This window comes from Acipenser ruthenus, chromosome 39 (genome assembly GCF_902713425.1).
Source record: "Acipenser ruthenus chromosome 39, fAciRut3.2 maternal haplotype, whole genome shotgun sequence".
NCBI lineage: Eukaryota > Metazoa > Chordata > Actinopteri > Acipenseriformes > Acipenseridae > Acipenser > Acipenser ruthenus.
In genome coordinates this window covers 2,661,265-2,680,782 of record NC_081227.1, presented here as the reverse complement: position 1 = coordinate 2,680,782, position 19,518 = coordinate 2,661,265, and the positions used below count along the sequence as shown (strand labels likewise).

Sequence of the window (19,518 nt, the reverse complement as noted above, 5' to 3'; positions counted from 1 at the left end):
CAGAAGATGTATTATCGTCACACACAGTTGAACTCCTGCAACAGCCTATTTGGATAGACAGGTAGTTTATTTGATTTTATTCACCTTGTTTAAAGGGATCTGGTTCCACTCTTCTAACAGACCACGCTGAAGAATAAATACACTGAATCCTATGCATCGTCATGTGCAGTAACACTGTGCTCCAACCTGCTTCTATTGACCACGCCCCTTATATTAACCTCTCGGCTCTTTATTTTCAGAACACAGAAATTCACAATTGCATGAATGACGGTACGTGATTCCAAACACTGTATATTAATGAACCATTGCACGCAATACTATTGACAAGTCTACTGCAGCACGGTTTTATCGATATTAACATTATATATTAAAAACAAGATCGGAGTTTAGTGTATGGGATTCCTCCCACCGGCTAGAGGGCGCTAGTCATGAAACCGGCGCCACTCTAATAGCTCCAGCTCGAGGTTACCAAACATGGACGGGGGAACTGTTTGCTTACAAATAATGTAACGTGCCTTTGTAATTATATAAAGTCACAGCCGGAAGCTGTACTGTTTTATATTGCTAGAGATATGGGTGCGTTTTACTGCAGCGTTTGTAAACAGACTTTCTTTGCTGGGAAAAGTCACATTTTTGGGAAGAAGCACCAGGACAAGTTGAAAATCGTCCTGACTAAATTCTTAGACAAGGTAAGATCAAGTCCAGGGTGACACCGCTTCAGTTACATTGCACTTTTATTTCATGTTAGCAAAATTAGACATGTGTGCCGGGTTACACTGTGATGTGATTAATACTACTGGAAACGTACAACGGCTTGTATGTGTGTTACAATCCCTTTCTGTTACTATTTCCATCAAAGGAAAACTGCAGCATGCAGAGAGATCGAAAGTTTATGTGCACCGTCGTGAGCAACCGTGGGGATGCTTAACAGATTGACCCTGCTGTACGCTTTGCTGTTTGTCGGAAGATAACACCAGAGAATTGAATTGAGTGCAGTGTACGTGTACGTGTACGTGTACGTGTACGTGTGCGTGTGCGTGTGCGTGTGAGAGAGACTTAACTGCCATTAACCCAGACGCCCTTACAAGCGTGTGTGTTAACGTGATCTTCTCCAAAGGGGCTCCTTTGCAGTGAATGACATTTCCTCCCCCCTCCCCAGGTGAAGGAAGCTCGCAGGATGTTGAAAGCCCCAGCGGTGGAGAAGTACGACGTCACTGAGCACGAACTGAACTTGTGGTGCTACTGCTGCGGGGCCGAGGTGCAGAAACACATAACCAACGGCAACCTGACCGTGCTGTGCGGGGGGCTGCTGGAGCACATGGCCAGGTAAGGGTGCGGCAGTTTATTAACCCCTAAACCACAGCGCACCACGAGCGGGGGGGTCTTTGGGCTCCGCTTGCTGTTTTGGCAGTAGACAGCTCCTGCTATGCACAGTAACCCAACCACAGGAACTGAAAGCAGTTGACAGTTATGTCTGTAAAAAAAAAATTCCAGTTTCTTGGAAGGAATTGATTTTAAAAGGGAACCGGACTTGACCCCACCCTGGTCTGTGGGACAGAACTCAGCCACTGTCATTTTATTTCACAGCCCCGAACACAGAAAGCAGACCGACAGATTCTGGTGGGAAAACAAGGCAGACTCCAAACTGAAGGAGAAATTCCTCTTTTCAGAGGAAGAGATGGACAGGTGAATAAACTCATTCTTCCTCTGTGCGCTTCGATAGCATGTCACGCTTAGCAAAAGGGATATATCTGAGCCTCACAAAGAGAAGTGATGCTCTTTGGTCCCGCGTTTAACTGGCTTCTGAACTTGCTTTTTAAAGGTTTAAGACTGAAGTAGCGAAAGCCCTGGAATCCTATGAAGAGAAGGAGGATGAATTCATTAAACAGGTATTGAAAGGGCTGGCATTGAACACAGTGCTATAAAAACACAATGCTAAGTAATAGGCTGTCAGTCCGATTAACCTAGTGACACAGTCGGTTGAAACAGAGCAACCAAGACACTGAAATGCAGAGGAACCTCTTTCTCTTGCTTCAGAGCGACCACCTTTTTATTTTTCAAGTTACTAAACTCTTGTCTTTTTCACAGCAAGCGTCTTATATCAGAGAAGTGGAGCAAAGGAGACAGGAAGTGATGCAATCCACCTTAGAGGTTTGTTTTCCCAGGATGCACCAGAACAGTATCCATGACCACCTATAACGATATTATTTATTATTATGATTCTTATTTGTTTTATTTTTAATGTGACCGTGTCTTTCTCCTAGTTGGACCAATTGGCTGTTCTCACTGCTATTGTGCGTAGTTTACTTTCAACTATAATACATTTTCACTTAAGCGTGTTTCCTGAGGAGGTGTTTTCGGTCTTAAGTTAATATTAATATTTGTATTTTAATTGTCTCGTTTACATAACTAAATACATTTAGAAACTTAATAAATTCAATGACAAGCATTTCGACTTCATTGAAGACATTGAGAAAGGCTTCAGGTCGAAACGTTTGTCACTGAATTTATCAGGTTCCTGTTAGTGTTTCTAAATGTAACCTTTAATTTGAATTCAGATTCGGTATCGAGTGTTTAATAGTTAAGGATGATACATTACATGATCAGGGAGTGTTTCTGTATAAAATGGATGAAATGGTGAAAAGAAAAGCAAACGTTTACTTTTCCTGAATCGAACCCAGCCTGAGAGTGAGTCGGAGAGCCCCCAAGGACCCCCGCAGTGCGGCCCCCCGGGACACATCGAGAGGTGAGGCCCTGTCTGATACCTGCTCTAAGGGGGGTGGGTTCAGTTCAACTTCCTAAACGTGTTTCTAACATTTCAGCTTTATATTAACCACCCAGAAACCCACAGCGCTCCAAGAGTTTAAAATAAACCCATACAACAGACTGAATAAATACTGAATGTTTGCACCTTTGTAAGATAAAAGCAGAACACAACTTCCTCAGTTTGTCTCTGTTAGCACACACGCACACGTTGCATGGCGAGTGTCTAACCCTGCTCACTGCAGTTCAGGTAACCGGGACAACTACAGGAGAGGGGGAGCAGGGAAGCGGGCCGGGCCAAGTGGAGCAGACGAATTTGAGGATTCTGATTGGGCAGGTGGAGGCCTGGACTTAACTTTCATTGGTTATCAGGTAATTTGCCTCGCCTGCTTTAACTTATCACTAGTTTTACATTTATTTAATGTACAGTATTAAAGTCAATAATTGTATTTTTTTTTTTTTTTTTGCAGGATTCATCAAGTGGTGGAAACGTTCACACAGGTAAAGATGTTAACTGTACTTCTGCAGTGAATGTATGTGCATGGTTTTGTAATGAAACCAGGTTGAGAGCAGCGGGTTGGCAGTTAAACAGGTCTGTGCAGTGCTGGCGTGCATGGCATGCTGTTCTTGCAGCATGTATTGAAACCGGCAGAGTCCTTTCTGGTCCCACCTCGGCTCTCCCTCCTTCTTTTACAGGAGCCACCCCACCCTGGCTGAAGCAGGACCCTGAGGAGGGCGGCTCTGGGACCCAGGAGCCCCAGGCTGGACCGTCCCACGAGGAGTTCCTGAAACACAGTCAGTGCCTTCTATATCCACTCTCTCCCACTCCAGGACCTTGTTCCTCTCATTGTGTTCAATTATTAAACTGGACCTATTTAACCTCAGATCGGCTCAGCAAGCACGTCCTAGTTTAATTATGCTTGGTAAGTCTGGAGTGGTACCTCTCTCTCCAGGACTGGAGTTGCCTAACTCTTGATAATCAGGTAGTTGTTCCAACCATGTTAAGCATCCAACCAGGTCCAGGAGCAATTTATTATTTCATTTAACATGTGAAACCTGGTGTGGAATGGCCCCTTCAGGACCAGAGTAGACCATCTCTGATCTACAGAGCCACTAACCGAATTGCCACGACATGTCATTGATTTCACTGCGACTCCCTGTTCCATTTCCAGAGGAGCAGGAGAAGCTGCGGAAACTCCCAGCCAGTCGGGTGGGGGCGAATTTCGACCACGCCTCTCAGACGGACGCTGGTTGGCTGCCTTCGTTTGGAAGGGTGTGGAACAGCGGCAGGAGGTGGCAGTCCAGGTAAGGAACACACTGGAGGGCTTTGTGAAGCAGCTTACAAACAAGCAGGGTTATCAGAGTGCCTGGATAACCAGCCCTGCTGTCAGGGAATTACACCATCACTGCAATACAATTCTAAATACAAGTTGTTGTGTTAATAGGATGAATTCGAGATTATTCTGACCAGTTTTCTTTCACTCGCAGGCACCAGTTCAGAGCCGAGGAGGGACAAGGAACTAATCACAAGCGAAAGAAACATGAACCATGGAAAGGAAGCAAGAAGCACAAACCGGCAGACTCTTGAAATGTGTGTATGTTCCAGACTTCTCTTACTGTCCAGCAGGGCATGCTCCCATTGTTTGTTTTACTGGGAGTTAGGAGACTCCAGTTGAGAAGTATAAGGTGAAATGTTTTTAATTTGGAAATCCTTGTATGTTTATAACCTAGATGCATCACCCATGCATGCATCCATCCTGAAAATAAGTCAGTTCAGGGTGTTGTATATAGTGTACATATTCTCTCCAGTTTCCACTGCTAAATTGGACACATGGTATTGCAGGAGGAGGAGTAAATGTAAAAACCAAACACATTGAAAATAAAACATTGAAAAAGTGTTTGTTTTAATGTATTACATATTAAAGATCTGGGCAGTTTTAAAAGTAAATAAAAGCCTTTACCTGTAGTCTCACTGTATCCACTTAACATACTCTGCCCCCTATCCAGTGCCCATCACTTTAAAAATCTGGGTCACTTTACCAAATACCCCATGCCTTGGGACACAGCAAGTGGAGCACTCTGCTTCCTTCCCATAGCATGTGTAGAGTACACCCATATGAATTAAACCCAGTCACAGTACCAATACTGGCATTGACATATGCCAATACATACCAGGTCCACAAACTACTAGCCATGAACATTTAAACAAGCAGCAGGTTCCAAAGACCAGTAGTACCACTCTTGGACTACCTTACCTCAGGAACTACTGGACAATTCTAGCACTTGTACATCAAAGGGGTGTAGCATGTGCAGTTTAGGTCTTGCATTTAGCAGAGGGGAGGCTGTCCTTATTCAAGAGAAAAAGTAGCATTTACCCCAGAGTTGAACTATGACCTTCTACCTCACCCTCCATGCTTACACCAGTGGTGTGTACATTGCTGAATGTTTAAGTGTGTGCGACGTTTCTCAAAATCAGACGGGCACAGATAGACATTTTAACTTTTTATTTCATTTTGTACAATCCCCAACATTCACTGGCATCCCATTGACCCTGAAAGAGGAAAAATACAAAACGTTAAAACTCTTCAAGTTTGCATACCTTCGAAAGAGGCAAAGCAAACAGACTGTAGGGTGTAACAACTAACATACTGCTTTGAGCAACAGCAAAACCGCTTTATTCACCAGTATATCTCTACTGCAGACTAATCACTCCAACTGTGTAACATGGGAAGGCTGTGAAACCATGACCTCACCAATTGTCAAAACTATGCAAAGGTCAATCACAAAAGCATCCTTAAATGCAGGCTTTTATTTGGAATGTTAAAGCTCTTATAACATACCAACAAAGTGCATTTTAACTATGAGTGTTTATACACAAACTGCTGAAGTCACAACAGCTCCTAACAGGAGTCCCAGTGCATGCTGTATTTATATATTCACTTGGTAAGGCCTATGTTGAGCCCGGGAGCCCAGTGTTTGAGACTAGCTGTGTGTCTGGGGTGCTGGATTAAACCTACAGCACAGGACAGTATGAAAAGTGGAGATGCTTACCTGTCTATGCCTCCTTCTCTTCTGGTGCATCGGGTCCCTTGGTGTTTCTTGTGTAGATAACCTGAGCTCTGTGTTTAGAAACCAGCTTGATCATACCTGAGGGGGGTGTGGGAGAGAGAGACAAAGCAAGCAGTTTACAATTTACAGGTCTTAATTAGCAATAGCACCAATCTTCTGCCAAACTTGCTTGACTCAAGCTCGCCATGGCTTTATTCAGCATTTGTGGTTTGCACAGGAGCCCCAAGTAAAAGATTTAGGGGGACACTCCTGTATAAAACCTTGTCACTTTGAAAAGCAGCATGAACAGAAATCTCTTTTCTTCAACCTGGTTATTCCGTTTCTCTTTAAATGGATGCACTGTAATTATGAATCACTTATGGGTAAGTCAACCAATGTCTGTTAAGAACTGGTCAAAATTCCTGTACATCTTGGTTTTTATAATACATTTGTAACGCGTCTCATTGCAGAAGACAGCTTCTCTTATAAGACATCCTACACACGCTGTGTTAACCTGTATAACAGTACGGCTGCAAGCAGACCACACCTTTGTTGAGCAGTTCCTGGAGGGAGGCTCTGGCCAGGGATCCCCTGATCTTCAGCCTCTCAGACACCACAGCGGGGGTGATGAGTTTGTAGTTGGGCACCTCCTTGTACAGCTTTTCATAGGTGGCCTTGTCGAAGAGGACCAAGTTGTTGAGCTTGTCCCTCACTTTCCCCTTGGACCACTTCTACTCAGGCAACAGAGACAGGAGAAAGAGTCCATTAATCCCTGGGACTATGCAATGTTGTGCAAGATGCATGCAATTTCAAAGTCTTAAACCACAGTTAAACAATAAGGCACATCTTAGAGGCCACCAGCTCAGATGCAACTAAACTCATTGTCAAGCAAGCCAGCATTAAAAGTGCATGGAGGTTGTTCATGCTACGCCTGGTGTGCATTGCTGCTCAAAGCGAGGATGCTGGTTTACCATCTTAGGTGCAGCACCTTGTTTATTGCAATGCATGCACTAAAACAGGTTTTGCACAGTCCACAGTGGGATTTAATTTATTGCATTTTGAGCAACACCAAGACATCCAAGTCCTGAAGGGTTTAAGTCAATGTAATTAAGAGGGCATTATACCCTTAGGCTTCAGTATTGCACATTAAATACGGTGCATTCCTCTAAGAACGTCCATATGCAACAGTTGACACTAAAAATGCCATCAATGTCATACACAAATATACATTACCCCTGTATAGTTTGCAAGAAACTAAGCAACGTTTACTGAATCACAAGCTGTGCATTTCAACATCCCCCGGCCGCTGAACGTACCTTCTTCTTGGCCTTGCCCCCGGACTTGTTGACTGGGTCCTTGTCCTTCTTACCGGACTTGCCCGCATCTTTCTTCTTCTTATCGTCCTTGGGCGGCTGAATAGGGGAAGAGCAAAGAACAGCGTTCAGTTTGTTATATACACGGATTCACTCACATTGCCAAACATGACTGGTCCTGTAATCCTAGCATGTTAACCACTTGCGATTGAAGACGAAACGGAATTATGGCATATCAACTACATGTAAGAATCATTATTAAATACAAATTCACACGCCGAACAAACTAAACACCAGAACCAATCCGTGTATTTTACATTTAGTTTATCCGGGTGGCCAAAGGAAGACGCAAAAACACACTCAAACCCACACACACTGATCACTGTGTCTGTGGTCTACACATCACATTTCTAACCTGTATTTATTTTATTTTTAAATAAATGAGTGTAGTGGAATTTAGAACATACCTAATAAAACATGAGCCTGTTTTTCATATGCAGACTGAGAACATTTTTTTCGTTTTTTACCACAGCAAACAAAGTAATGTGACAGTACTACTACGCCTAGTCTTATTTGCCCATTTTCAAACAAGTCTTCTCAACTGCAACCGTGCTAGCCAAACATGGACTTTCTGTTTAATAAATCACAGTTTTAATTTGTTACATCTTCTAGCGGTTTGATTAAGATTTTCATGTCATGAATGTACACATTGCTACTAGGCCACGCCGCACGTTGCACTGGGCACTACTCGTCTCCCGGAGTGTTAGTTCAGACTTCATTTTTTAAACGTTTTTACAAGATGAAAACACACAGATTCGACCCGCTGCTTTGAAGCGGATAGCCGACACCCCATGCCCGCATCACGGCGTCAAAACCCGCCGTTTCCCAACAATTTAAAGTAATATTTTGCCGTCTCGACTCTCCACAATGCCTCACCATGATGCTGCTGCTTCAAGATGTCGGACAGAAAGGCTGAATCCTTGCGCGAGCCGCTGGGAAACCCCGTGCATACGGGGGTTTAAGGTTGCCGAAGGGTCTTCTGGGAACTGTAGTTTCAAAGATGTAATCATTTTTTTTTTGGCCTTGGTTCAGGACAACATAAATGTCTCTAGTCGTTTATTTTAATGTACCACAGTTCATTACATTACATAAAAAAGATACGATTTATAAAATGTCGGTGCTTTAGCGCTACTTGGGATTCTGGGAATTGTAGTCCCTAGATCACTTCGACTACGAATCCCGGTCCTACATTTCCCAAGCTGCGCCGCGCGGCGGTGAAGCAGCTGGGTGCAGCCGCAGTAAACATGGCGATTTTCAGTGTGTATGTGGTCAATAAAGCTGGCGGCCTGATCTACCAGTACGACAGCTACACTCCGCGGGCAGAGGCCGAGAAAACCTTCAGCTTCCCGCTGGACATCGTGCTCAAAGCGCACGACGAGCGGATCCTCGTCTCCTTCGGCCAGCGAGACGGTATCCGGGGTAAGCGGAGAAATATATGATGCCATGGGCAGGATTAGAGGGGCTACTGAAAAGCGTTTGAGGAGGAAGCAGGCGTTAAAAAAGGGATGTCAGATGATGTTACACTGTCCGCACTCTGTGATCTGTCAGTGCAATACTAGCGCTGGGTTGCCTCACTAACGCCGGTGTCCCGACCTGGTTTCGTTTCTCCCACAGTGGGGCATGCCGTGCTCTCTATTAACGGCGTGGATCTGAACGGGAGGTGCACCGCGGACGGGAAAGACGTGATCGAGTACCTGAAAGACCCCGTCAACTACCCGGTGTCCATCCGCTTCGGCCGCCCACGCCTCTCCTCCAACGAGAAGCTGATGCTGGCTTCGATGTTCCACTCGTGAGTAAAATCTACAGATCGGAAACTGAGTGGCACCACTGAATTCATGCAGTTGAACACGATTGATTGCTTGGCAGTGAACCTCCTAGTTTTGAAACCACCTCCTCTGTGTTTTCAGGCTGTTTGCAATCGGATCCCAACTGTCTCCTGAAGTGGGGAGCTCTGGTATTGAAATGCTGGAGACGGACACCTTCAAACTGCACTGCTACCAGACACTCACGGGTGAGAAGCTGGCTGTGGTGTTAACATGTGGAGGAACGCCAGCCTGGGCTGCAGTCCTGTCTGGAGTTAGTAACATAAAGGATCGTGCAAACAGCAAGATTATCTTCTCATTTGTTATAACGTTGCTGTAGCTTCACTCTCTTTTAAACAAATATCAGCATTGCCCAAAGACTGCTGAAGTAATAGAGCACAATTCATAGTTATTTCAATGCTAAACCTCCTTTCATGTTGAGAATTTGGCGCTGTTGTGTTAATAGGGTTCAGGAGTCAGTGACCAAGTTGTTTGTATGAGACAGAATCAGAGGTACAGTAAAGTGCTGAAGTGTAAGGAATTCCAATCCGGTAACTTGATTTCTGTGTTCTGCCAGGTATCAAGTTTATTATTCTAGCAGATCCTCGTCAGACTGGGATCGACTCTCTTCTCAGGAAGATTTACGAGATCTATTCTGATTTCGCTCTGAAGAACCCCTTCTACTCGCTGGAGATGCCCATCAGGTACAGTAGCGCTTAGAACTACAAAAGCACGTCGGTCCCACACCTCCAGGGATGGGAGACACGCAGGTTTAGAGGTGGAAATAAATGCACAGAATGGAGGCTGTGGATCAGTAAACATTAACAGAGTCAACAAGTCTTTTTGTAAAGATGTGAATTTCATTCGTTCTGTATTTTCCAGGTGTGAATTGTTCGATCAGAATTTGAAATTGGCGCTGGAAGTTGTGGAGAAAGCCGGAACTTTTGGACCAGGGTCCTGATCTGGAAACAAGACTGGGATTTAAAAGAACAGCTTCATCCGAAACTTCAGACACTCAGAAATCCGAAGGCATTCCAAGAAAAGTCCAATAGGCAAGCGTTTTGACTAGTGTTGTCATCAGTGGAGTACAGTCACTAGCCTACCTGAACTACTGGTGTGATGCCTGCTCCTGTTATAAAGTGCGCTCTCCCTATACTTGCTTTACTATCCATTCTCCACACTGGGATCTGAACAATGCACTGTGAGGAATGGTCATGCTTGGAGCAGCATTGCTTTCAGCAGCTTCCACATCAGGGTCTTGGCCATGGAAACACATCTCCAGCGCATTTTATTACAGTAGTGTTAAAAATAAACTGCTTTCTCGTACCACTGTATACCTTATGATTGGGGTTTTAAGTTACATCCCACAGTAGCTTGTGGCCACTTCTCTTGTGTCTCGAGGGACCGCACTGTACATATTTCATATATATAGAAATGTGATATGATACTAATTTAAGGACAGCATGTTCAGGGCTGCAAGTTTGGAAGTGTGTGGTTTTCGTTTTCTGTTGTAAATACTGTAAGAAGAATAAACATTCTCGCTTGTGAAATTGTTTTTCTGGCTTGGTTTAAATTTTCCCCAGTGCACAGCAAATTTACACTTTCTCTGTTCATTATTGGTGCATCTGAAAGCTGTCCCCAAACTTCATAGCAGTAAGAGAAGCTGTCTGGATTTTAGTGAGTCAGTTGTATAAAGCACTCCCAGCGGCTCAATCGTAATATCCATGTCTCCCTCCATTAGGAGCCATGCTGCTTGCATGAGCACGGCCCTGCCTGTGTAGGATGCTGTGTCTCAGTGCCTGGGGGGGAGCAGGTGAACTTAGCAATGTGAAAAAGGTGGAATGAAAGTAAGGAAACTGGCATACTGGTAAAACAGTGCCGTGATATTGCCATTGCATCGCATCAGCAGTGAAATGGCAGGTAACATGAAAGGTATACAAAATCCACTAAAGTTACATTACTCAGGGTCTGTCAAAACGGTCTGCCAATCTGAAAGCAGGAAGATACTGTGCTAGAATTTATTCATCAACGTTCAGGTCTGGTTTTTCTATGTAATAAATAACACACTGTTTATTGAACCTCCCCCTTTCCCCAGGGGTAATTTGGAAATTACAGACAAGGATTAAGAGAAAAATAATCAGACACAAAGGCATGTAGTGTTTTAATACTCTATTAGTGTTGTGATATTTTATTAATGACATAAATACAGCTTTGTAACGTAACACCAATTCACTGTCATGTCCGTACTGGAATCAAAAATAGATGATTGCCGTTTAATAAAATATCTATCTCGAGTAATAATCATTATTATCAGAAATGGTATTTTATTGAAATAATACTTTCTAAGAAGAAATGCATTAGTCTTTTACAAGGAAGCAATGTGGGTTCTAGGGGATAAAATCTGATTATTAACAAACCAGGCAAAAAAAATAAATAAAATGGCTAATTTCCCTGACACATAACCTATTGTATTAAAATATCTATTTAAAAAACAAAGGATTCAAGACCCGTGGCAGTACTTCACACAAATGAGATGAAAACCCATTTTTCACTTTTGGGATTCGTTCCAGTTGTTACCCAGTAATATTATAAGCTTACTAAAAAATACAACCTTGTGTTTGCAGATTGGGAGACACTGAGGGAGGCGTTACTGAATAGAAACAGCACAGGGAGATTAATAACCCAGCTTGCTCACAGACTGCACTGTATTTGAGTTGCCTTCTATTGTGATACTGATAAGGTGGTAGCAGGTGTAATACAATGTGCAGTGTGACTGCCTGATTCTGTGTGATTTAAACATCTGATTCAGGACACAATGTTGTTTTAAAGGGTGAGTATTATCTATTCCTAAAGCACAGAAATAATGATCTGGTAGGGGGCTGGGTAATGCGAATCCTTTTGTTACTATCAAAATGATTTAGTTAATTCCTAAAAAAAAATTGCTGAGCTCAGATTCCAGGTGTGTTCTCTGGAACCGGATTGGCGGACGGGTAATCGGACTGACCAATGAGGAAAGGGCCTGCCCGTGTGTTGTTATGCTACGTGACGTGTCAGCAGGCCGCTCCTCTGGGCCGTGGCGGGGTCGTGCTGTGAACTCGCGGCTCAGTCAGACCTCTTGGACACGCGGCCCATCTTGGTACGCATGTTGCGGAGCAGGAAGAAGACCAGCGTGGTGATGGCGCAGGTCACCTCCGCTACCCAGAATGCAGTGCTCCAGCTGTAGTGCTTGGCAATGGTGCTGAAGGGAAGTCCAGCCAAGAAACCGCCCACTGTGCAGGGAGACACAATGACTGCGTGATTAACCACCACCACCTCTATACTGCAATCTAGTCTCTTATTAATGTAATTAGGCAGGGCTGGAAATAAGACTCCTATTGCATAGCATTGTGACCCATTCCAGGTTTTACTATGAGCTTGATTAGCCACAGTGTGCCTTATTAAACTCACAGTAAAATGAGGACTGGGTCTGTTATGCCATGGGAGTGTCTTATATCCCTCTTAGGGGTTCTCAATTTGAACCTCAAGGCCTGACTTCTACCCAATGAAAGGACAGTGCTCTCTTGAATTCACAGTTGGGTCATGTTAACAGTAAATTGTACAAGACAGAGAAATAAAGGGAGCACTATGCTTTTTAAAATTAGGGTTGAACCCAAGTAAAATGCATTCCGACTCACCATTGGCCATCAGTGCAACGATGGCGTGGGACGTCCCACAGAAGTTAGAAGGAGCGCTCTCATTGGCTATCACCCCGAACAATGCGATTGGTCCATAGGAGGAGAAACCGAACAGAGCCCCCAATGAGAGAATCAAAATCTGGAGGAAAAAACACACAATGATCCAACGCAAAAGAGGCAACATAAAACATGAACACACTGCATCCACTGCACTGGTCTGATGGCTTTAACTCAGCTCACATGCACTACAGATCGATGAGAAGACTGTCTAGTGAAACCACTACATGGAAGGGTTAGGTAAGTGGAAAACAAGCTGAAGAAGCAGTGTAACAGGCAGCGCCAGCTTGAGTGACCGCCTCCTGCTGGTGGGAGGAGGTAATGGCATATCCGCTCTAAATGGGTCTGACCCATATCCCTATTTAAAATGGACCATAACATACTTGTTACAATGTTGTCTAACTGGTTTGCCTGGGTTAGGGTTAGGATCAGTAATGCTGGAGGTTCTCTCCAGGTTGGGCTATTCTGTACTTTAATCTAGACTCTGGATTGCTGGTCAGCTCTCACCCAGCCCCGCCTGTTATACCAGCAGATTAAACTACAGATGGAGCGAAGCAGAGGAAAGGCAGGGAGAGAGAAGAGAAAGACAGAAACCTCTTGCTCCGATAAACCAGTGAGGATAGAGAGAGGGTGAAGAGCCACTGTCCAGAGTGAAGACTCCTGCAGGGTCCCAGAAAGGGAGGGAGAGAGAGACAACAGGAGGTAAAGAATATTCAGATCATTAATACGGACACCTAGAAAAAAAAGTTTTCGTACTTTGTACATTATTTCTGTGTTTTAGGAACAGTCACTCTGCACATGAGATGCAATATGAATCTTTACATCATATAGATCTGATCCTCTAGAATCGTGGACTACAGACTGCAGGGTAATGCTTCAGTGCCTACAGTGGGTTCAAAAGGTGAGCTGGAAAGCCCTAATGGAGCTTGCTGTGCTCTAACCAGCCCCACTGTCAGATTATTAAAGAGAAAAACAAGGAGCGTCTGTTACTTTGGAGGAGTCGGGGGTGATGGTGACCCGGAAGAGGTACATGGACACAGTCATCCCGGCCATCATGGAGAGCAGGAGGGCGTGCCGAGGGTTGCCATGGCTACGCAGGCCTTGCTGGAAGGGAGGAGGGAGGACAGGATAATGAATACACAGCAGTTCACATCGTCCACTTGACCAAAGATTAAAAAAAAATAATAATTCAAGTCCAGGACCCCCCCCACTCCCACCCAACTCTTAGTGCCCCCACTTACCCGAGCAACGGCCCTGTCAGAGAGGAGCCCCGCGGCGATACTGCCAACCAGACCCCCCACCTCCAGAGCACTCATATAGGAGCTTCCTGAAACCCACAGGGAGGGGGGAGAGGGGAGTTAGACAGGAAATAAACAGAGTATCCGTTCGGCTCAAACCGCTCTGCAGTGGGAGTCGTGTTCAGCAAAGCGGGTTACCCATGAGTATGGACTGGGCCTTCTCCTGGATGAGGAACAGCTGCCCCCAGTCCGTGCAGGCGGTCTTCACTCCAAACACAACCAGGTACCCGACCGAGAGAACCCAGAGGTAGGGGGACAGCAGGAACTCCTTCAGGGTGCTCTCGTCCCTCGAGCCTGGCAGAGGGGAAAATAAAGCTGCACAACATTTCAAAAGGAAAACGGAATTCCTTGCCACCTGTGTAAACATGCCTCCGCACTATTCCTTTTATTTGTAGGGACACAACTTTCACTTTTAGTTTTTAAAATCGATTTGACAGGATATTTTCAACAGGGGCTGAAAAGAGATCAGCCTTGGTAAATATTTAAGACTGGGAGATGGACGGCCGTACAGATGTGCTGTAACTCACCTCCTTTGCCCTTCTTGGCCCCAGGTTCGATGCTGGGCAGCCCTACGTCGGCCGGCTCGTTCTTGATGAAGAGGAGGCAGAGGAAGGACGTGGCGACGCAGATCAGCCCCGAGATGGACAGCGTGGTCCTCCAGCTGTAGCTGAGCGCCATCACCGTGGCGACGAGTGGGCCCAGCCCCCCTGCCAGGTTCATACTGCAGGAGAGCACGGCCCACCAGGTCCCGAACTGAGACGGCTCGAACCACTGCAAGCACAGGACCATGGGACACATCATACCCACTGCAAGCACAGGACCATGGGACACATCATACCCACTGCAAGCACAGGACCATGGGACACATCATACCCACTGCAAGCACAGGACCATGGGACACATCATACCCACTGCAAGCACAGGACCATGGGACACATCATACCCACTGCAAGCACAGGACCATGGGACACATCATACCCACTGCAAGCACAGGACCATGGGACACATCATACCCACTGCAAGCACAGGACCATGGGACACATCATACCCACAGGACACCACAGAACATTACTCACAGGACCCGAGCCCGAACTGTGCAACTGACATCACACGCAACGAGCGTGCCGAGCTGCGTGGAGAGGATGCAGTATTAAGAGGAGCTGCATTTGAGCTGAGAATGGCGGATCCAGAGGCTATGCTTGTGTTTTTCTTCGTTTTTGTTCGTACAACGACGGGTTGATTACACAAAGAGGAGAAGAATGCTTCTCGGACAGGGCAGTGGTGTGGATCTGATGCGCACGATACGAGTGTACTGACTGACACAACGTAACAAGGAAAATAATGAACCAGATTCGGATGTTGGTGACAGCCAATGGAGCCCTCCACTCATCCCTTTAACATGCAGGAGCTGGGCAGGGCTCCACTATAAATATCCAGCTCTGTAACCCAAGCCCCTTCCCCTCTGCCCCACAGTGTGGAGCTGTTAATACCGGGGGCTCCAGTAGCACCTAGCCCAGGAAAGGTCCCGGGGTGAAGTAACATTGGCATGCAGAGTCACAGTATCACAGTCTAGTCTTTTACCCAGCTTTCAGGACAGGGGTGCTCATGTTGAGAACACGGTGTGCCAGCACAACAGGCTAATGCTGTTCATGTGAACTCACAGACAGTTCAAAGACAAACACAAAAACACTCACAACTTACTCTTTCCATCCTTCCTCTCCCCTTGCTGTCCGTTTTAATCCTCTCTTTACTCCTCCATCCCCCACTCCACTCTTCCACTCTGAAACCCACACCCCTCCCCCCTTTTCATCCACCATTCCCCTCTCACCTTCCTCAGCACCTTCCCACATGGGGGCCAGCCCAGCCCCTGACCCAGCCCGTTGATGAACCAAAGCACTGCGAAGACGCTCACGGTGGAGGTCCAGGAGAAGACCACGTTGATGGTGCCCACCAGAAAGAGGCCGATGGAGAAGAGCCAGCGCGCGCTGATCTGGTCCGACAGCACCCCGCTGATGAACTTGCTGATAGCGTAGGCAGCAGACTGGCTGCTGGTGATCAGACCTGGACACACACAGGGGAAAGAAAAGGGCCACTCTGTATTGTACGAAAAAAGCACCCGTCCTGGCCGCTACGATTCTGATTCATTTACAGGAGTGTAAAGGATATTGAAACGGTACGGCGTCTGCAGCGATCAGGAATGGCTTTTCAGAGACGCAGCAGCCAATGCTTTAGCAAAGGCACGGTAGGGCAGCTGAAACATTATGCACACACACTTGCTGGGACAGATTTTAGACTTTTTGCAATCTACTGCAATCGATCACTTTGCAATAAGTACATCGTTAACTGTCAACAGGAAAAAGAGCCCTCAAGCTTCCGAAACACATACACAGACATGTGCATGGGCTTCCATTGGACGACCTGCACAGATTTATTATACGCGTGACCGGCTGAATATTACAAAATACCAGGGCTGACCCTGTCCTCTATTACTATTATATAACAACACTGCCATGCAAACTCTGGGGATGAACTGGACTGCTTTTTTCTAACCAACTATTCATTTTACAAATCTTGCAAGACTGCTACAATTGTTCCTAACCATAAATCGACTCTTGGCAATCATATAACCTGTCTGCAAAATGAATATCACGTTTCTAGATTGTACTAATCCCTAAAGGAGAGTGTGGCCGCGCCCGCTCTTACCCAGGTCATCCTTGTCCAGCTCAATCTCCTCCATGACGGAGGGCATGACGAAGGAGAAGGTTTTCCTGTTGAAGTAGTACAGCGTGTAACCCACGAACATGGCCGTGAATATAGTGGTCCGGTAATATCCATACCCCGTCGCCCCCATGGTCTCGATTAACAAAACCACCACTTGAAGAACGGAGCGAAAAAAGGACAACTTTATATGCGGCGCAGCAACACAGCCAGCAGGAGCGAGGAGAGCAAACGAAGTGAACTCTGTGACGGCTTCAGTCCCCTCCGGGTGAATTTAAGCAAGAAAGGGGAACAATGCTGCAGTCGATAACAGGGTTAATGGTGAATCGCAGAGCTAACAGGGAGCCGCCCTGTCAAGCCTTCCATATCAGTGGCCTCTGATAGCAGGTGGTGGTTCAGGAGAGTGGACAGTGAATACAGAGAGATCTCGTCAGGGGCGGGGGCTTATCTCTCCATAATGTAATCATTCATTTGTTTTTTCTTCTTCTCTGTGCTTGTTTTGCAGGCTGTGTTTTTCTCAGTCAGTTTTCCCCTCCTCTCTCGTCTGTCCCTCGCTGCTGTTTGCTGAGTTACTGAGTGTTTTTCTTCTCTGTTCAGTTAATGATTGACTGTAGGAGTCCAATGCTGCAGAACAACAAGAAATGAGAGCAACATGAACCTGGAACCATGAGCAGACTTCACAGGACAGGACGGTTTTATTACACGGTTTTGCTATTGCATAAGCCCGAGGTCAAACTGCATTTACTGTGTGCAACATTCCATACATTTTGCAGGAATGGCACCAGGCCTGCCACAGTGACTGATTCCCTCATTGCAGCCACACCAAATAAAACCCTCTGCAGGATGTGAGCACTCTCATATCAACCAGCCAAATCACATTCTCGCCTACACCCGTTTTTGTTTCATATCTCTGTTTGTCTTCATATCCCTGACAATATCCTAGTTCTACTTGATTGAAACGGGACACTCCCATTGCAGTCTGAGCCGTTCACAGGTAACAAGCCCAACGACAAGCGTTTATATTGTGACTCGGGTCCATCTATTATCTATAATACCGTGCCTATCGCATACTGCGTTGGTTTTGATTGCCACGCAGGACACACGCAGCTTCATGCATGTGTTCTAAAGTCCGTTATAGTCGACATGCAGGCATGAACACAACTCACACACACACAGAGTCCAGGCAGAGTTCTTGCACGATCAACTACAGAGCCAAGTGCAATTTCACTTACAGAAGGGTGTTCTCGCTTGTACACTCTGCAGGCAACAGGACCGTAAACCACCCGAGCGACTCAGTTGACCCCCCGGGAACTGGAACGGGAACACCGTGTCCCCGCTTAGCGAGCTGATTGGTCAGCTCCTCGTAATAGGAGGCAGGTGCCCTTTTAGATGTGATCTTTAACCTGGGGGGGATGCGTGCAGGCAGGGAACCAAACGCTCAGCTGTCGCTGCCAGCGATTCAAGAGCAGCTTATACAGTCATTAGCGGCTATTAAACTAGCGCTTATATTATTATTACATTCAAATCGCATTCCAAGATCACGCCGTTTATAAACAGTATATACTGCATGCAGCTTTCAAAGATTAGTAACTTTATAAACCACAGTTTATTCTGAATTGAGACAGGGGAATGCATTCTGCACAATCGGCTTCACGACAGCGACCCGTGGAAAGAGCGAAACAGCTACAGGCAACGACCTTTGCAGGCTGTAGATATATGGGTGCTCTAATAAACATTTTATTCATTGCAAATGTTCATATTTGTTTCCCTATGCACTCTAAAATGTAACAGTAACTATTTACATTCATGCCCACTGCAGTATTAACTCTCAAAGCACGCCTGCACTGGAAACAGTATGCTTTTTAAAGCCCATGTTGTCTTTTACGTCGTTCTGAAGTGGAACATGGTACACGTACACAATACGTTAATAAATTAACAAGCGAGCTCAGTTAAATAGCTACATTTTTACCTTTCTGTCTGCATCCTCCGACCAGACGAAACAGGACAGGAACTCCCTCCCACGGCAGCTTGGTCCGGCTTCGCTATTGGATTAGCACGCTGCAAATCATTTTCGTGTTCTTTCTCGGAGCTGCAATGTAACCCGAATGTGGAGCGCATCAGTATAGCCGTAAGCAGATTCAGTGTGCTGTATTTATAGTTCCTAATGTTGCACGATGAATTCCTTTTGCAGGGATCTGTGACTATGACAGAGCTAGTTATAATGTTCTGATCATTGCTGGGTGACAGTCAGCGTTTCCTCAACCCATGCATTGATTTAAATGGACCCACAGGCATAACCTTTGCAGTGCAATGCATACAGTTAGTTTACCTTTGCAGTGCAATGCATACAGTTAGTTTACCTTTGCAGTGCAATGCATACAGTTAGTTTACCTTTGCAGTGCAATGCATTGGTATATTGCACAGTACACTATTGGTACTTTACTAATGCAGTACGCCTTGAGTTCGAGATTGTTGGTGTATTCTTTAAAGTCCTACCTCCAAACAACACTGTTTGATCTATAATGAAAATACCCGTATCCTTTTAATTGGATAGAGTGACTGGGGATCTGGTGTGGTGGGCAAAGGGAACCAGGTACCCTTTAAGAGGGACGACACTGTTCAGTTGTGATTATTATTATTATTAGTTACATCTTAGTTGTTGGTCCCTGCCCCAGACAATGTTCAGTTGTGAGCTGAAACTATCCAATGAGAATGTAAAGAAACTGGAACAGAAACACAGTCTGGTGCACCATGTGCTACGGGTGTACTAAATGGCAAGAGAAAG

The 19,518-nt window shown here is 45.6% G+C and overlaps 4 protein-coding genes across 9 annotated transcripts; 2 read left to right on the top strand and 2 right to left on the bottom strand.

Moving 5' to 3' along the window:
* Positions 1–446: 446 nt before the first annotated feature.
* Positions 447–4,722, top strand: LOC117397121 (centrosomal AT-AC splicing factor). Its single transcript, XM_034912673.2, has 11 exons — positions 447–689; positions 1,160–1,326; positions 1,588–1,686; positions 1,823–1,889; positions 2,089–2,151; positions 2,682–2,746; positions 3,009–3,135; positions 3,234–3,264; positions 3,460–3,558; positions 3,936–4,068; positions 4,252–4,722. The coding sequence occupies exons 1-11, from the start codon at positions 573–575 to the stop codon at positions 4,349–4,351; spliced, it is 1,068 nt and encodes a 355-aa protein (XP_034768564.2). The 5' UTR covers positions 447–572; the 3' UTR covers positions 4,352–4,722.
* Positions 4,723–5,252: 530 nt separating this feature from the next.
* LOC117397051 (small ribosomal subunit protein eS25) lies at positions 5,253–8,188 on the bottom strand. Its single transcript, XM_033995556.3, has 5 exons — positions 8,061–8,188; positions 7,128–7,223; positions 6,359–6,542; positions 5,815–5,910; positions 5,253–5,314 (listed from the first exon to the last, which is right to left on the bottom strand). Exons 1-4 carry the CDS (start codon positions 8,061–8,063, stop codon positions 5,819–5,821), a joined length of 375 nt encoding a protein of 124 aa, XP_033851447.1. The 5' UTR covers positions 8,064–8,188; the 3' UTR covers positions 5,253–5,314; positions 5,815–5,818.
* Positions 8,189–8,377: 189 nt separating this feature from the next.
* On the top strand, positions 8,378–10,312 carry LOC117966529 (trafficking protein particle complex subunit 4). The gene is made up of 5 exons (XM_034912766.2): positions 8,378–8,603; positions 8,799–8,973; positions 9,092–9,195; positions 9,564–9,690; positions 9,869–10,312. Exons 1-5 carry the CDS (start codon positions 8,429–8,431, stop codon positions 9,945–9,947), a joined length of 660 nt encoding a protein of 219 aa, XP_034768657.1. The 5' UTR covers positions 8,378–8,428; the 3' UTR covers positions 9,948–10,312.
* Positions 10,313–11,142: 830 nt separating this feature from the next.
* LOC117397183 (glucose-6-phosphate exchanger SLC37A4-like) lies at positions 11,143–18,867 on the bottom strand. 6 transcript variants are annotated; one of them, XM_033995837.3, is made up of 10 exons: positions 18,703–18,867; positions 16,719–17,357; positions 15,844–16,076; positions 14,543–14,786; positions 14,154–14,330; positions 13,959–14,044; positions 13,708–13,821; positions 13,312–13,377; positions 12,661–12,799; positions 11,143–12,255 (listed from the first exon to the last, which is right to left on the bottom strand). In XM_033995837.3, exons 2-10 carry the CDS (start codon positions 16,864–16,866, stop codon positions 12,089–12,091), a joined length of 1,374 nt encoding a protein of 457 aa, XP_033851728.3. In that variant the 5' UTR covers positions 16,867–17,357; positions 18,703–18,867; the 3' UTR covers positions 11,143–12,088. The 6 variants fall into 6 exon arrangements, with proteins under 6 accessions (XP_033851728.3, XP_034768654.2, XP_034768652.2 ...); XM_034912763.2 differs by having other exon boundaries at positions 14,154–14,309; positions 18,703–18,865; XM_034912761.2 differs by lacking the exon at positions 18,703–18,867 and adding an exon at positions 17,966–18,093.
* Between the last annotated feature and the right edge of the window lie 651 nt (positions 18,868–19,518).

Bases quoted from the DNA above. Each gene is read 5' to 3' on its own strand.
- LOC117397121 (XM_034912673.2), top strand. From the start codon at position 573: ATGGGTGCGTTTTACTGCAGCGTTTGTAAACAGACTTTCTTTGCTGGG. The intron at 690-1,159 runs GTAAGATCAAGT...CCCCCTCCCCAG, and splicing joins TGACTAAATTCTTAGACAAG to GTGAAGGAAGCTCGCAGGAT. The intron at 1,327-1,587 runs GTAAGGGTGCGG...TTTATTTCACAG, and splicing joins CTGCTGGAGCACATGGCCAG to CCCCGAACACAGAAAGCAGA.
- LOC117397051 (XM_033995556.3), bottom strand. The intron at 6,543-7,127 runs GTACGTTCAGCG...TTGCCTGAGTAG, and splicing joins GGGGCAAGGCCAAGAAGAAG to AAGTGGTCCAAGGGGAAAGT. The intron at 5,911-6,358 runs GTGTGGTCTGCT...CACCCCCCTCAG, and splicing joins CCAGGAACTGCTCAACAAAG to GTATGATCAAGCTGGTTTCT.
- LOC117966529 (XM_034912766.2), top strand. From the start codon at position 8,429: ATGGCGATTTTCAGTGTGTATGTGGTCAATAAAGCTGGCGGCCTGATC. The intron at 8,974-9,091 runs GTGAGTAAAATC...CTGTGTTTTCAG, and splicing joins CTGGCTTCGATGTTCCACTC to GCTGTTTGCAATCGGATCCC. The intron at 9,196-9,563 runs GTGAGAAGCTGG...GTGTTCTGCCAG, and splicing joins CTGCTACCAGACACTCACGG to GTATCAAGTTTATTATTCTA.
- LOC117397183 (XM_033995837.3), bottom strand. From the start codon at position 16,866: ATGGGGGCGACGGGGTATGGATATTACCGGACCACTATATTCACGGCC. The intron at 13,822-13,958 runs GTAAGTGGGGGC...CCTCCCTTCCAG, and splicing joins CTGACAGGGCCGTTGCTCGG to CAAGGCCTGCGTAGCCATGG. The intron at 13,378-13,707 runs GTAACAGACGCT...GGGACCCTGCAG, and splicing joins TCACCCCCGACTCCTCCAAA to GAGTCTTCACTCTGGACAGT.